Below are 15,787 nucleotides of genomic sequence, written 5' to 3'. Positions count from 1 at the left end.
CTGGTTAAGGTTTTGCGTGCAAGCACACATAGGTTAATATCTCAGCAACTGCTTGAGGTATTGCATTGAGACTTGATACAATGGTACTCAACCATCCAACCTACTTAATTAACCAAGTTAGATAACTCTACTTTGCATTTAATGCAAAAAATAGGCCTTTATTATTTGACTTAAAAATTCTGGTTAAGGTTTTGCGTGCAAGCACACATAGGTTAATATCTCAGCAACTGCTTGAGGTATTGCATTGAGACTTGATACAATGGTACTCAACCATCCAACCTAAAATTAAATTCATTAAATTCAAATAATGGCCCCTTTTTTATTCGACATAGAAATTCTTGTTAAGGTTTTGCATGTAACCACTTTTAAGTCGATACCTCAGCTAATACATCATGTATTGCATTGAAACTTTACACACGGCTCCCAACCATTTAACCTTCTTATTTAATCAAGTTAGATAACTCTATCTTTCATATTATATAATTTTTGCCCCTTGATTATGCGACTTAGAAATTCTGGTTAAGGTCTTGCATGTTAGCACACATAGGATATTATTTCAGCAATTACTTGATGTATTGCATTGAGACTTTATACAATGATATTCAACCACCCAACCTAATTGAATAACCAAGTTAGATAACTGTATTTTGCAAATAATGGGCCTTTATTATAACACTTAGAAATTCTGGTTAAAATTTTGCATGTAACCACATTTATGTTAATATCTCAGCACATCATGTATTGCATTGAAATCTAATCTAACAGTGATCCATGCATGTTTCGCCAAAACTTTTCAATCCTTACACTGAAAAGCAGCGGAATAGTCGAGCGCGCATTTACAACAATGCATATGGGTCAGGGCTTCTAAAACTTTGGAACCTCAATCGGTCCGGACCCGGCGACGACCCCCCCCCCCCCCCCCCAAAAAAAAAAAATAAATAAAATAATAATAATCCCCCCCCCCCATTCAAAAAAAAGAAAGACCAATTCAATAGTCCGATTTTATAGAAATGTCATACATTTTCGCGACGTCTTTTCTGTCAATATTTTTTTGCGATGTAGCAATTCGTAAGAGGGCTCTAGAGCCAGCTTAGCCGATTCGGGTCATTGATACAAGTTTAATTCAAATGAGATTCTCATCGAGTTCTGCGGCGTTTCTAACAAGAAAGACTGCGATCGTAATGAACTGTGGCTGTCGGGAGGCGGTCAGACGACAAAAAGTGAAACAGTATTATGATTTATTTGCTTAATGCTCCTTTAGTGGGTCAACTTTCAACTGATAATCTTGAATAGTATATATCTAGATTTATAATCGGGGCAACAACCTTAAAGTGTGATATCGACAACGATTTTTTCATTACTGCAAATAAATATGACGTTGAGCGGTGGACTCAGCTGTCAGACTATGTAGTTAATCAAGCGTTTATCTTTAAAGCCGTTTTTAACCAGCAATGGTTCTTTATAACAATTTGAATTTAACCGTTTTGTAATCAACAAACGGATATCATGTAATGATCGACGACGACATAGCATATTGCCATGTGAAAATATGGACCGATTTTAACACTTAATTAGGAAAGCTGCAAGCAGATAATTAACACATAGTTTGTTTAATTGTGTCTTCTGCTTTTAAAAATACCAAAACACGTGATTGGACCGATTGCAAGCGTCTTCTAGATAGCCTATAGAGTGATCAGCGTAGCGGAAAAAGCAGCTGGTCGCATCGGTCTCATGGTAACCAAGACCTTTTTATGACCTATTGGATGTAGTTTTGAATGTGTGAATGACCCATGAATGTTTGTGTATTACAATTTCTACATCTTTTACTGACTCATTTTGGACCGAAATTACAAAAAAGAAGAAAATTTCGGACCGATTTTTTTTACACTTTTTGAAACTGAAATCGGTCTGGCTTGGTCAAAATCGGTCCAGACCGGCAAATTGCCGGTTTTTAGAAGCCCTGATATGGGTTTAAATTGCCTTTCAGCAATATCACACTAATACAAGAGCAGTCACAGACTGCCATATCCCTGACACAGGAAAGGAATTCAGCAAAGAACAATGACCTTGAAGATTACAGAATACAGAAATGAGTTATGGTTTATGTTATTTTTGTAGCTGTAATGTATGTTTTTCTGCCTACTGTGAAAACAATCATTAATTCAATTTTTCGGTCCGGGTAAAAGATCGCAGAAAACAATATGTACGAAAAAATATCCAGTAATAGTTCCTGTGCACTTCTCATCAATAAGATATATCTCAAAATGAAGTTTGATGTCAGGACAATAACTCCAATAACCATTGTTTCTGTGCACTGCAAATCTCAATATGATATATTAGAATACAAACTTTTTAATGAATACCTCCATGACTTTAGAGTTATACTCCAGACTAAAATAAAGCATGAAAATAAAGGGTAATTACTAAAAGAATTGTAGCCGTCAGTGTTACGGTTCCAGTGCATTGCACTTCTGCTCAAAAAGATATATATTCATGTAAATACCTTAAAATCTTCATTCCAGACAAACAATGGGCAATAACTTAAAACATTGCAGCCAGAGATCTGGTTCCTGTGCACTGCATTTTTCCTCACTGATCTATTTGTGTATGTAATTGAAAGTCAATACCGCAGACTTTGCAAGTAATGCTCCTTACAAAAGTTTACAATTTTAGTGAACAAAAAGCAACAACTCAAGAAATTCTGCAGCCAGAGTTACGATTCCTTTGAACAGCACTTCTCACACTTCAGATATATCTGTATATGAAGAATGAAGTCATTACCTTAAAGAATTTGAGTTTTGCTATGGACAAAATAAGGGCAATACCTTATTAAGTATCACAGCAGAGTTATAATTCATATGCCCTGCCTTTTACAATATGATCTATTTGAATAGGAAGGTTGCAGTAAACATCTTAATTGAGTTCAGCTTCAGACAAAAATACTTGGGACAAACACCTACTGCTTATTAATCGCCTTCATATTTTAGTGTGTGGGATGGGGGGGGGGGGGGGTAATTAATTACCGGAGATATGACCCTTTTGATATAAATTAATACATACATTTTGTTTTCAGCTCAGCTAACTTATCCTTGCATCCCAATGTTGAACTTGATCCTTGCAAGTCTTTGTTTAAACTAAATTTCATTATCCATCATTCCAAACACTGAAGGTACTGAACAGAAACCTTTTTTTCCAATTGCCTTCACCATACTCCTCCAACCCAAAATGTCATTCCAAGGTATATACATTGCTACATACAAAGTTTCTTGCGTACATGTCAACCCTAACTCAAGGAATTGAGCATAAACCATCGGTATGGCACCTGCCCGCCAGTGCAATTACATTGCACAATAATATTCCCATTCTTATAAGGCAGTTTTCTGAATCTGGATGTACATCATCTCCTTTCAAAAACGGGTGTTTCAATCAGGTTTATAAATTCTTGTCTAGGATCATTATTGTAAAACAATACTCGTCATGGCAACCTGTTCCTTGAGACATTATCCCCGACAATGTATCAGCCAAAATGTTTATAGAAAATAAAACAAACAAGAACAAGCACATTTTCATTTATATGTATTTGATATACTCTAAACATCAATTGGCTTCAACACCAAGTGAACAATAACATTGTTATTTTATACAATAAAAATTATAATGTTAACAAGAAATAAAACTATAAAATAAATTACTGGTAACAATAACAGAAAACTAAAGCAGATCACAATATAATACCAAAGAGAAATGAGAAAACAGTGGAATTCTGTACATAAGATAATAATAAGATATTGCACGTGGATGTAAGCACTATATATATTGCAACTACATGTAGCGGAGGGGGAAAACATAAGCCCTGATCACGAGAGTAAGAATTTGACAGGAAAAAAATTGAGCCAAAGTCATAAGACTTGCTACACATGTGTTAACAGTCATAGTGAGCATTTATACCAAGTTTTATGTTAATATTATTAATATTTTTCAAGCTATGACCAACATTAAAGATTTTGCATGATGAGACCGGCACAAACTACCATAGCCATAAAACAATTTCTTCATTTTGTCGATTCAATTATTTCATAACATTGTTTTTTTATAATAATATTGTCAAACATTATTGTATCAAGTAATTGAAGTAGTTGACTTGTCATGATATATGTTTAATTTTTTTTTGAATTTTTTTTTTTCTAATTTTCAGGTAACAATATCAATGGTAAGGTAAAAGCTTTCATAGGGGATTAATCTAAGACTGTTTAACAAAATAAAGACACAATCAGGGTTGAAAATGTTACTTGCATATTTTCATAGTAAGAGGTCCCTTTTCAAACAGTATTAAACAACATGATATATAATTACAATTTTCTGAGATTTCCGCAAATTGGATACGTCGCCTGTCGAGAGCACTTATCCGATTCTAGTAATGGTCACCATTGACATTTGACCTACTGACCCCAGGGGTCATCTGCCAATTAAGAACCAATGTGCACTCTAAGTTTGAAAACTTCAACAAGTCATTCAAGAGGAATTGATCATTAACGTCAGGACGACACAGGACAAAGTAATCCCTGCATGTCTACCATGCTTTCCAGGTGACACAATTACAAGAAAATACTCAGGATAAGGATAAAAGATGGTATATTCATGTACACACATATATACAATATGTAAGAAAAGTTGGAGCTAAAACAGTATCCCCAAAGATACGGTTTTGTTACCAAAAAATCACTATTTCAATCATTCAATGATGTTTGGCTTATAAAAAATCTATGTTTCGTGAAAATCAATCGTTCATTACCTATGAGCATTAAAATTAAAACTTTATTCAGATATACAATCACAGAAATATTATGAAAATAGGAACAGTTGTACTTATAACATAAATAATAAATCAAATTCATTTGGTAGAAAACAAAATGACCAACTAAAACACTTTGAACACTCTCCAGGCTGTAATATTGCGTAAGATTGTCAAGATTCACATGGCTGAGACTAGCGGAGAGTAAAAGAAATGCAAAATTAATGAACACAAGTTTCTCTGATATTAAAGGCTGTAAAAAGCTACTTGTAGCAGTACATGTGAACAATACTTGTGGAAGTAAAAGTTGCAATCAGACTAAATATAATTCACAAAACTCTCCAGGCTGATACAAAACTGTTTCCTAGTGATTTTGTATGTTACACTAACTCGTGACCATGTGTAAAATAGTGTATAACAGATCACACATTTAAAACTGCACTCTCACAGATTGAACGTTTTGGCAACTTTTTTTATTGTTTTGTCTTGGAACGAGCCAATTTTTTTATGCAAATGTATGGAAACCAGTTATATAAGACTGCTGACATAAAATCAGATCACAGATTTTTATATTTCAGTTCCAAAATTGATGTGTTATGCGTTTTTCTTAAACTATTAGTAATGGTTTAAGCCATAAAACATTAGTTTTCGAACAGAAATATGAGTATGCGATTTGATCTTTTGTCAGCAATCTTTTATTATTTGTTTGCAGATATTTACGCAAAAATGTGCTATTTCCAAGACTAAAAATAAAGTTGTAAAAACGGTATCTCTGTGAGAGTGCAGCTTTAACATGGCCCAACAATATCAACAAGACCCTTTACAATTGTAGTCATAGCACTAAGTTACTATTTTACATGTACATGTAAAAGTAGCATTTCACAATCTCTCTTACAAAAACCATTGTACACCATATATTACTGGGACATAAATATTCACTGCAAGAATAAATAGTATAAAATAATGTAAACAAGTATAATTTATGTATGTTACAGATCTGTTACAAAATACTGCGAAATGATTCATTTTTATGGGATTCAATTTTCACACTATTTTGGAAACCTCCGTACTTCTAAAACTTGGGCTTTTTTAACTTAAAAGCGAAAATATATTAAAATAAAATGACAACTGAATATATTCAGAGTTTTATGTAAGTTTTTTACAATGGTATATACATTTGCACTTGTTTCACAGCAAAAAATGTGTGAACAGTAGACCACCATGAACATGAATGATTTCACAGTAATAGATAGAGATTTAAAACATGAGCAAATATTATGATAGAAAATGTACAATTTTGCATGAAAATATGTATTGCCATTTCAAAAAGTCCAAAATTAAGTGATGGTATTGTTAAATATTAAGTGACAAGCTTTGATGGAGTTTCACATGCAGAACTGAATCAGTTTCAATCTATCTTGTTATTTATTTCATATAAAAAAGCCTCCATTTTATCTTGTTTAAAAAAAAAATATCAGAAAATTTCAACATCAAGAAATTGAAGAAGGGAAAACTTCAATTTAGCCTTAATTCCCAAATGCTGTACACACTCACAGACCTTTATACTTTGTTACAGAATTTGTGAAAAAAACTTGAAATATATATAATACAGTCATTGAAGAAACTTCTAAAACACCGATCCACTCAAACATGGGGGGGTATAAAACAGACAACACCTAAGATTATGTAATGGCTTCTAGTGATTGTGATTGTTATATACATTTATACATATTTTTTGTTCATACATGTACATATTGATCAACTAAATACTGACTTTAATATACACCCAAGCTTATTGAATAATTGAAATTGGGATCAAAAGTCATTGGTCTTACCGCCACCGTTCGTAAAGAGTTTGGTTGACTTTCCCAAACTCACTTTTAAGGTGTTGGTGTCATTTTTCGAACTTCCTTAGAAGTAAATTTACTGTAATAAATAAAATAACTGAAAATGAACAAACAGTGTTAACACCTGATACGCTAATAAGATTTTTGGGTATCATGTGTTTTGTGAGAATATCGGGAAAAACACCAAACATACTGTTAATAGTGGCCGATCAATAATTAATATACAGAAAAAATGAATTCTGTAAAAAGTAGGGATGGCAATGAGTACTTGAGTACTTGATCGAACGTCCGAGTACTGGAGTACCAAATCACTACTCGAGTACTCGGAAAAAAAATCTATAAAAATCACCAAATACACGATTTACAGACAGAATATCAGATCTGGTTAGTTGCCAATAGGACAATTTACGGTCCCTCTAATCCCCGCTGTGTACACAATTGACCTCAATCAATTAGTTGACAGTTGTTGTGATAGTTGCAAACTGTCAACAAAGGACCCATATTTCAAATTAGCACAGATGTCAGTTAGCGAAGTTTTGATAGCGGTACTTTCACCTACACAATTCTAATGTATACCAATTAGAGAACTTTCACCAAACAATGGACGCTAACGAGCAAAAGAGTATCGACCGTTACGAGAATTGATTTTTTAGTAATTTAACTATTTTTGCAATGATTATCACAATTGATTGGTTGATATTTTAAATCAAGAATTATGAATCTTAATGAGGTAAACAACAATTACAAAGTACGAAAAACTGATTTAAAAAAAAATAATTTGTAGAGTAAACAACTAAAAAACTGAACTTTGTTTTGAATTTCGTTCACTTTTTTATGTATGCTATTAATTTTCGTTCATTGTTATTCTGATTGTTGTTCATTTCTGTAGTGCATACTTGTATAAAATGAAACGAATAAAACAAATTAAAAGCCTAAAACAACATTTGTTTTCTTTTTATATCATTTTTTGTTAAAATACATAATGAAAGTTTACTTTAAAGGTGAAGATGACCAATAATACGAACAATGCACAATATACGCCATTAACGATACATGTAGTTAGTTTTTTCCCCTATTTGCCAAAACAACGCTATGCATACATGCCATATCCCCTGTTGGGGGGAATAATCACCTTGAATTCTGACCCATCCCCTGGTCCCCCACCGGGGGATCCATATCCCCTGGAATTTAAAAAAAGTAAATAAATATTTTTTTATCTTTTAAACTAGCTCAAGGTTGACAGTGGAAAGCATCCATGATATTATGAGTGTGAAATTCCATGAAGGACCATGATGACTTAGTCCAAAAATTATTGTAATTAGAGTGTGTTTCTGTATTTATTTTGATATCATAAATGTACATATTGTGCAAGATTTCGCAGCGTAAAAATCCCCAGGTGTAATATCAAAATCCCCTGGAATTCAGACCATAAATCCCTGGGAAGCCTCTCAGAAATCTGGCATGTATGGCTATGAAAGGGCCCTGGGAAGCCTCTCAGAAATCTGGCATGTATGGCTATGAAAGGGCCCTAGGAAGCCTCTCAGAAATCTGGCATGTATGGCTATGAAAGGGCCCTGGGAAGCCTCTCAGAAATCTGGCATGTATGGCTATGAAAGGGCCCTGGGAAGCCTCTCAGAAATCTGGCATGTATGGCTATGAAAGGGCCCTAGGAAGCCTCTCAGAAATCTGGCATGTATGGCTATGAAAGGGCCCTGGGAAGCCTCTCAGAAATCTGGCATGTATGGCTATGAAAGGGCCCTGGGAAGCCTCTCAGAAATCTGGCATGTATGGCTATGAAAGGGCCCTGGGAAGCCTCTCAGAAATCTGGCATGTATGGCTATGAAAGGGCCCTGGGAAGCCTCTCAGAAATCTGGCATGTATGGCTATGAAAGGGCCCTGGGAAGCCTCTCAGAAATCTGGCATGTATGGCTATGAAAGGGCCCTGGGAAGCCTCTCAGAAATCTGGCATGTATGGCTATGAAAGGGCCCTGGGAAGCCTCTCAGAAATCTGGCATTATGGCTATGAAAGGGCCCTGGGAAGCCTCTCAGAAATCTGGCATGTATGGCTATGAAAGGGCCCTGGCACCATTCCCTTAAAAGTGAAAAAAAAATGATGGGATTTACACTTATGCTTTATGATGGCCAAAATTGGAGCGCTTCCCCATTGCATATATATATATTTTAGTAAATTTACATCTTAAACATCATAACAATCTAAATAAAGGTTCAATAAAATGTTTGTTCATTCTTCTAACATACATTGTAAGAATACACTGTACAGCTTTACACATTACATGAAAATACTAACAAAATGGTTTTACAATGAAATCTGCCTGACAAATTTTGGAATGACTTTTTCGACGGAATTTTTAAACTGGTGCTTCAAATACACTGTATAAAATACAAGCAGTTTATATAATGAATAACAGGAACAAAGGTCCTACTGGATGCTTACATGAATTGCAAAATAAAATTTACAGTCATGGTCAATCTCCAACACAGTGATCTCCCCTGACGTGCATTGAAGTACGTGCATTGAATGGTCCATCTGCTATGCAGTCATCTCCCCTAATGGGCAGTGAAGATCTCGGCCACCATATCCAAAAAGTAACTGGATTTCAGCCAAATTACTCTTTAAGAAATTTATTTATATCTCATTGCTTTCCTGTTTTGTCTAAATCTTTATTAAATTAAATTAGTGAATTTTAAATATCCAAAAGATAAAATATATTTGAAGTAAATAAATATCTTAAGATTTTGAACCCATATCATCACATGAAATGCGCCATGGCAGTGTTTCTGTACTGCAAAGGGATGTAACGTGCAGGGTGGCGATTGAGCCATGGTATGGTAAATTTGCGTCCACACTGACATGGTGCATTCGATTAATCTGATTCATCTCCGCTGCCGCTGGCATTACTGCCGACCCCAGGAAGGAACCGTGTACGACTGCTGCTGTCTGACTGTGTAACAGATTGGGTCGCCTCTTCTACCTATAACACAAGAAAGTGTGCAACCATTCATACTTTGTACAGTCGAAATAGTATCAAAGGCTTCGTCCCCAACTTAGTTCCAAGCACCGTCACAATTTTGCCCTTCTTAATTATGTTTGGAATAGGAAAATGGTGATAAAATTTATAAATCAAATTTTGATAACCAATGATATTGCTTCAAAATGCATAGATAGCCATTATATATTTTTCAACCATCTTTATGAATTGTTTTATGTTTGCATAAATGTTCACTTGCAAAAATAAAGTTATCATGATCATTTTGATATTCATTACAAAACAAGATATTCTCAAGCCACTGCTGTGAGTCATTCGATTAATATTAAAGAATACATAACATTAAAGTTAATAAAACTATTTTCAATGTTATCATGTTCAAATGAAACTGCTTTTTTACAGCATATTTAAATAAACATTCAAATTTGTAAAAAAAAATTATACTCGCTTTTTACAACCATTTTCACCAAAAAACATTAACAGTTTCACAAATTGTGACAGTTTATAAGTATCTTCCATGGCTGCTCGTGTAAGATAGGTTCATCCCAACCCGAGCGTAGGGTGATTTGCGGAAAAGTGGTTTACTGAGTTTCCGCAGAACACCCTGCGCGAGGGTTGGGATGAACCTACTGAGAGAGTTGGGATGAACCTTACTTGCAAGAGCGGCCATGGTTGATGCTTTTTCTCCCACCTAATTTAAACAAAATAAAGTTAAAATGAATTTTTTTGCTGGAACTCTTTTGTGAATAGTGAAATAATTCGCGTATAGAAATGTGATAATTTGTGGTTGTCATAGATATGCACGCAGTGGTCCAAAAATGTAAATAGTCAAATTGTTCTTTAAATTGTTCTGAGGAGAGGGCAGCATTATTTATTGAATGCAACATGAGAACTCTTTTGCAACTTAAAGCGAGAATTGATTGATTTGGATTTTAACAAATGGTCTTCAACAAGTGAGATAATTGTTTGTCAACAATGAAAAAGTAGTTCCATAGGTGTACTTTTGATATCTTTGCCCACGGTCAAGATAAGGATTTCCAGCATGGCCAAAAATTTGGATCTACTTATCTAGAGTGGGAGAATAATAATATCTGTCATGTGTTTCTGTTCCAGATAGAAAAATACGACCTTAGGGCACCTGCATTGCCAGGTAACAAGGCTTGCCAAGTTACCGTCTATGCAGCATGCCCAAGGGTGGGATTTTCTATCCGGAACCGAAACACATGACTTATATTTTTTCTAGCATACCTTAATTTGCATTTTTTTTTGTGAATAATACATAGAAAAGCACATTTTGTACATTTCACCAAAAAGCATGCACAATGATGTTTACTGACGTCATGACTCGCAGTAATTTATATTTACTGCATATGTCAAGAAGTTCCTTCAGTTTCACGTCTTTTAAGGCTTATTTTTTTGTAAAGTTAATTATTATGAACCCCATCTATTGAAATATTAGAATTATGGTTATATGAAGTGTATAATAAAAGAAATGAATAGTATAACATCACAGCGCGTGACTCATCTGGCATGGGGGGTGCCAGATGGAGTTTTCTCCCACCTCAGATAAGTAGATCCATTAATTTAACCATGCTAGAAATTCTTATCTTGCCCACGGGCGAAGATAAAATGCCCGTATGGAACTTCTTTTAATGATCACCACATTGTAATTACCTCCCTTGTTGAAGACTGTCGTCTGTAACGCATCATGGAAACCTTGTCTGGTGGCAATATTTAGAACGCGAGCTAATTATTTCTCGCTTCAAATGTCACCAGAAAACAGTTTTTACGCACCTTTCAAGAAATAATGCTTCACTCTTCTTAGAACTATTTAAAGACCGATCAGACCATTTACATACTCTGAATCACTGCGTGAATATCCATGACAACCACGAATTATTGCATATCCGTACGCAATTATTTTCACTTAGCACAAAAGAGTTCCAGCAAAAAAATACATTTTTACTTAATTTTGTTTAAGTGAGGTGGGAGGAAAAGCATCTACCATAGCCGCTCGTGTAAGATAGGTTCATCCCGACCCTCGCGCAGGGGGTTTTGCGGAAACTCAGTAAACCACGTTTCCGCAAAACACCCTACCATCGGGTCGGAATGAACCTATCTTACACTCTCGGCCATGGACGATACTTATTTTCTCCCACCTCAGATAAGTAAATCCAATAATTTAACCATGCTAGATATTCTTATCTTGCCCATGGGCAAAGATAAAATGCCCGTATGGAACTCCTTTTTAACGGTCACCCAATAAAATAACCTCCGTTGATGAAGACTGTCATCAGTAGCATCAAGGAAATCTTGTCTTATGGTAATATTTAGAACGCTAATTAATTATTTCTCGCTTCAAATGTCATCATTAAACAGTTTTCACGCACCATTCAAGAAATAATGCTTCATTTTCCTACTTAAAAAGACCGATTTGACTATTAACATTAACTGGATCACTGCGCGCGTATCCATGACAACCACGTGCATTGCATATCCATACGCAATTATTTTCACTAAGCACAAAAGAGTTCCAGCAAAAAAATACATTTTTAATTAATTTTGTTTAACTGAGGTGGGAGAAAAAGCATCTACCATTTTTTGACAGTTTATAAGTATCTTCCATGGCCGCTCGTGTAAGATAGTTTCATCCCGACCCTCGCGCAGGGTGTTGAACACTCTCGGCCATGGAAGATACTTATATTCCAGCATGGCTGAATTCACCAGAAATGCCTATCAGGTGTGCTAGAAATATTTATCCATGCTTAAATATAATTTTAACAAAATAAAAAAAATCAGGAAAAAACTTCAGTCAAGTGCATAACTAACAGTTATTTACCATAACACAATCAAAAATCACATGACATAAAACATGCATACAACTAATCAACATTAACAATTGAACAAATTCTGGTGGTAACTGAAGTCACATAAACTTACTCCTTTCTTTGTGTATTCATCCCATTCTATGCTTTGTAACTTTACAAAAGTAACAATGTTTTACAAAAAGTAAAGCAGCAGATCTAGTGAAACAGGGTCATCCCTGCAGGCAAACTACATGAACATGGCCAGGTTTTCATTATAATTATTAAGAACATTTGGTTCCGTTCCTTTAAACAAAGATTTCATATCATACCAGTTAAAAATCTCTCTTGGCCTTAGGTAGCAAATTGCTCCTAGAATTCTTAATGAAACGGCCCTAGTCTCTAACAGTTTTAGGGAGTTGTTTTATTATTTATGTTCAAGTAAATGCATTATCCAAGAAAAAGTTACTGCAACAAAAACCAATTTTTAAAACTCTTACGCTTCATTGGGTGAAGTAACTGTTTGTAGCATGTTGATTTTGAAATTGACTTACAAATATGGCAAAAATGAATGCCTGCAGAAATGATCCACTATACAGTAGTCTAGAACAGTTACAGACACAGGATAAAATCATTAGATTCCCATCATTGCATTTTTTTCCAAAGACTTTCCATATTTTCATTATGTGTTTATTTTCAGAAATGGGTCTTGCATGTGGCAAACATGTCTTGGTTAACATTTGTGCCAAGTAATTTAAATAACCTTCTATGCATGGCCATGTTGCAGACCAGACACATATATTAATGATGCCATTCCCACCGCCCACCACAAATCTGCATGCCCATCCGAATCAAACCTCACTTTTTTTACAGGAAAACCTTATTTCCAAAGGAAAATCTGTTTACTTTAAAAAACTTGCTTATTCAAGAGAGAACAGATATAACCTTTTGATCAAAACAGATAGGAATCAAATTGATAATCATTCGAAGACTGATGAAGTCACTATTTACATGACAATATAAGGTCTTAAAAGACATAAGATATTTCAAAAGATTACAATACAGGGTACAGTATTTGTCACAGAACCATATTCACAATATAAAAAAAACAACATGGCATAATAAAATCTAATAGCTTACAACAAAATGTTGACAATTATGAGGTTCTCTATCTAAGGTCCATAGCACTAATTATCTAAAGACAATGACATAACAAAGTCTACAAGCCAAATGTTGACAATATGAGGTTACATTCGGAGCTCCTCGGCCATTTTTATGGAAAACAACCTCGGATGTATGCCGGTACATAATTAGATGTAGTTCGTAAATTTTTAAATTGTATCATTAATTAAATGTAGTAGTTTAGAGTTGTATTTATTGATCTAAGTTTAAATTGATTGCCAGTGAAGTGAATTATTGCAAATATCATTAAGATCCCCAAGAGTTAAGTCAAAGAGTTTAACTTCTAAATAAAATTACTATGCGATCTACATGCAGCAGACTTAAACGTACCACTTTATGAGTATGTAGACGGTCAAAATACATACGAGGCTGTTTTTTGATAAAAATGGCCGAGGAGTTTCAAATGTATGAGGTTACTAATCAAAGAATGATTACAATATCAATTATAGATGGCCGCATAAAATTCTAGAGTAAGTTAAAAGTGCATCACAAGATGGTACCTGTAATCGGCTGCCAATGGTCTTGTAGGTTTTGCTGTTAAGTGTGTGCTCCAACACTCCTTGCAGTTCAAAGTCTGAGTAACATTTCTGAAACACAAAATCAACGCCATGGAAACAGCACACAAACTAAACAAAAATATTGCATTCATATTCTTTGACATAAGAATTTGATTATGTTATGTTTACTGTTATCCTTGTTTGTGATAATTTTCCAATCAATCAATCAATCAATCATATGATATTGTTTTTTCCATTACAAGCATTATCTTGTTGAAAATGGAACTACAGAAAAGTCTCATTTAAACTTATTCATTTTATAGTGATTGTTGGCTTAATGTTATGAAAGCGTTTGTCCTTATACTGTGGGGGAAACCAGAGTTCCCAAAGGAAATCCACTTGTCTGGCTTGGCCACAACAAACCTAACTCACATACGCCAAGGTGTAGAATTGAACCAGAGACACATTAATAAGCGTGTGCATAACCACTGTCCAAATCTGACAACCTATAATCTACTGGTATGCAAGTCAACTGCTTTCCACTTCATATTTTTTAGGCTAAAAGGAGCGTACGCGTGTAATAGCCATGATACATGTGAGTTGGTATGGATGAAGAGAGAGGTCAAGCCGGTCCGTCAGCCAATCACAGACCATTTTCATCTGATCATCATACCATTGCTGTAACAGAACAAGCAAATCAATATATAACAGCCATGATACACGAGAGCTGGTATGGAGCCGCTCTGTCAGCCAATCACAGATCCGTGACGATTAATAGAGATTTATCAGTGAAATCAAAATGATATTTCACTGTTTTAAACGGTGAATTAACAATTTGATATTTTTCACTGTTTTGAAATTAAAGCCGGTAATCTCTTCAATTTGAAACGTCAGTACACAAAGAACTGGGACACAATTTCAACAACGCCATTTCAAAAATGACTTTACATTCACATACAATTCGGCACACTTTTCTGAAAAACTACAATAGACTGTAATTATTTCTAGGTATATAATAAAAAGAAAACATGTTTATTTCAGTGAAGTATCGCAATATATTTCACCTAGTGAACACAAAAGTAAGTATTTCACTCGTCGCTACAGCCACTCATTTACATGGCTTTTGGCATTCACTCTGTGAAATATATTATGTTCGTACACTGAAACAAATAATTATTCTCTAAATGTTTCACCAAGTTAATAGCAAAGCTTGATTTTAGTCTTTTAATACGGGTCTAGGTCATGTATTACAAATAAAATTAAATTATTCAAGGGAGTGACAGGAATAAGTTTGATTAATTTGTAATACATTGAACTATTACCAACTTCGTTCAAACTCCAGCAAAAAGATCATAATGTCACAGCACAAAACATGAAATGTCACAGTCATATTCACCAATAATCTGATAGAGAACACAACAATCTTGGCAAGAAAAAATAACTGGGTTTATCAGTTAGAATCCTAGGAGCAATTTCGTACCTAGGAGAGATTTTCAACAGTAATGTTGCAAGGAGAGATTTTCAACAGTAGTATTGCAAGGAGAGATTTTCAACAGTAGTATTGCAAGGAGAGATTTTCAACAGTAGTGTTGCAAGGAGAGATTTTCAACAGTAGTATTGCAATGTCGAAAATCTCTCCTACGTAAAAAAATTGCTC

General features: G+C 34.6%; 1 protein-coding gene across 19 annotated transcripts in view; it reads right to left on the bottom strand.

Annotated features, from left to right (window-relative positions):
- Positions 1-3,559: 3,559 nt before the first annotated feature.
- The window catches only part of LOC128215787 (calcium-dependent secretion activator 1-like), a 96,673-nt gene continuing 84,445 nt past the window's right edge, over positions 3,560-15,787 (bottom strand). For all 19 annotated transcript variants that reach the window (XM_052922357.1, XM_052922364.1, XM_052922359.1 and 16 more), the window contains 3 exons: positions 14,704-14,808; positions 14,134-14,220; positions 3,560-9,632 (listed from right to left, as the gene is read on the bottom strand). In XM_052922357.1, the coding sequence (XP_052778317.1) occupies positions 9,525-9,632; positions 14,134-14,220; positions 14,704-14,808 (300 nt within the window). In that variant the 3' untranslated portion in view covers positions 3,560-9,524. The remainder of the gene's footprint in view (positions 9,633-14,133; positions 14,221-14,703; positions 14,809-15,787) is intronic.

This window comes from Mya arenaria, chromosome 14, assembly GCF_026914265.1.
Source record: "Mya arenaria isolate MELC-2E11 chromosome 14, ASM2691426v1".
Lineage (NCBI taxonomy): Eukaryota > Metazoa > Mollusca > Bivalvia > Myida > Myidae > Mya > Mya arenaria.
This window is presented reverse-complemented; position numbering and strand designations above follow the sequence as displayed.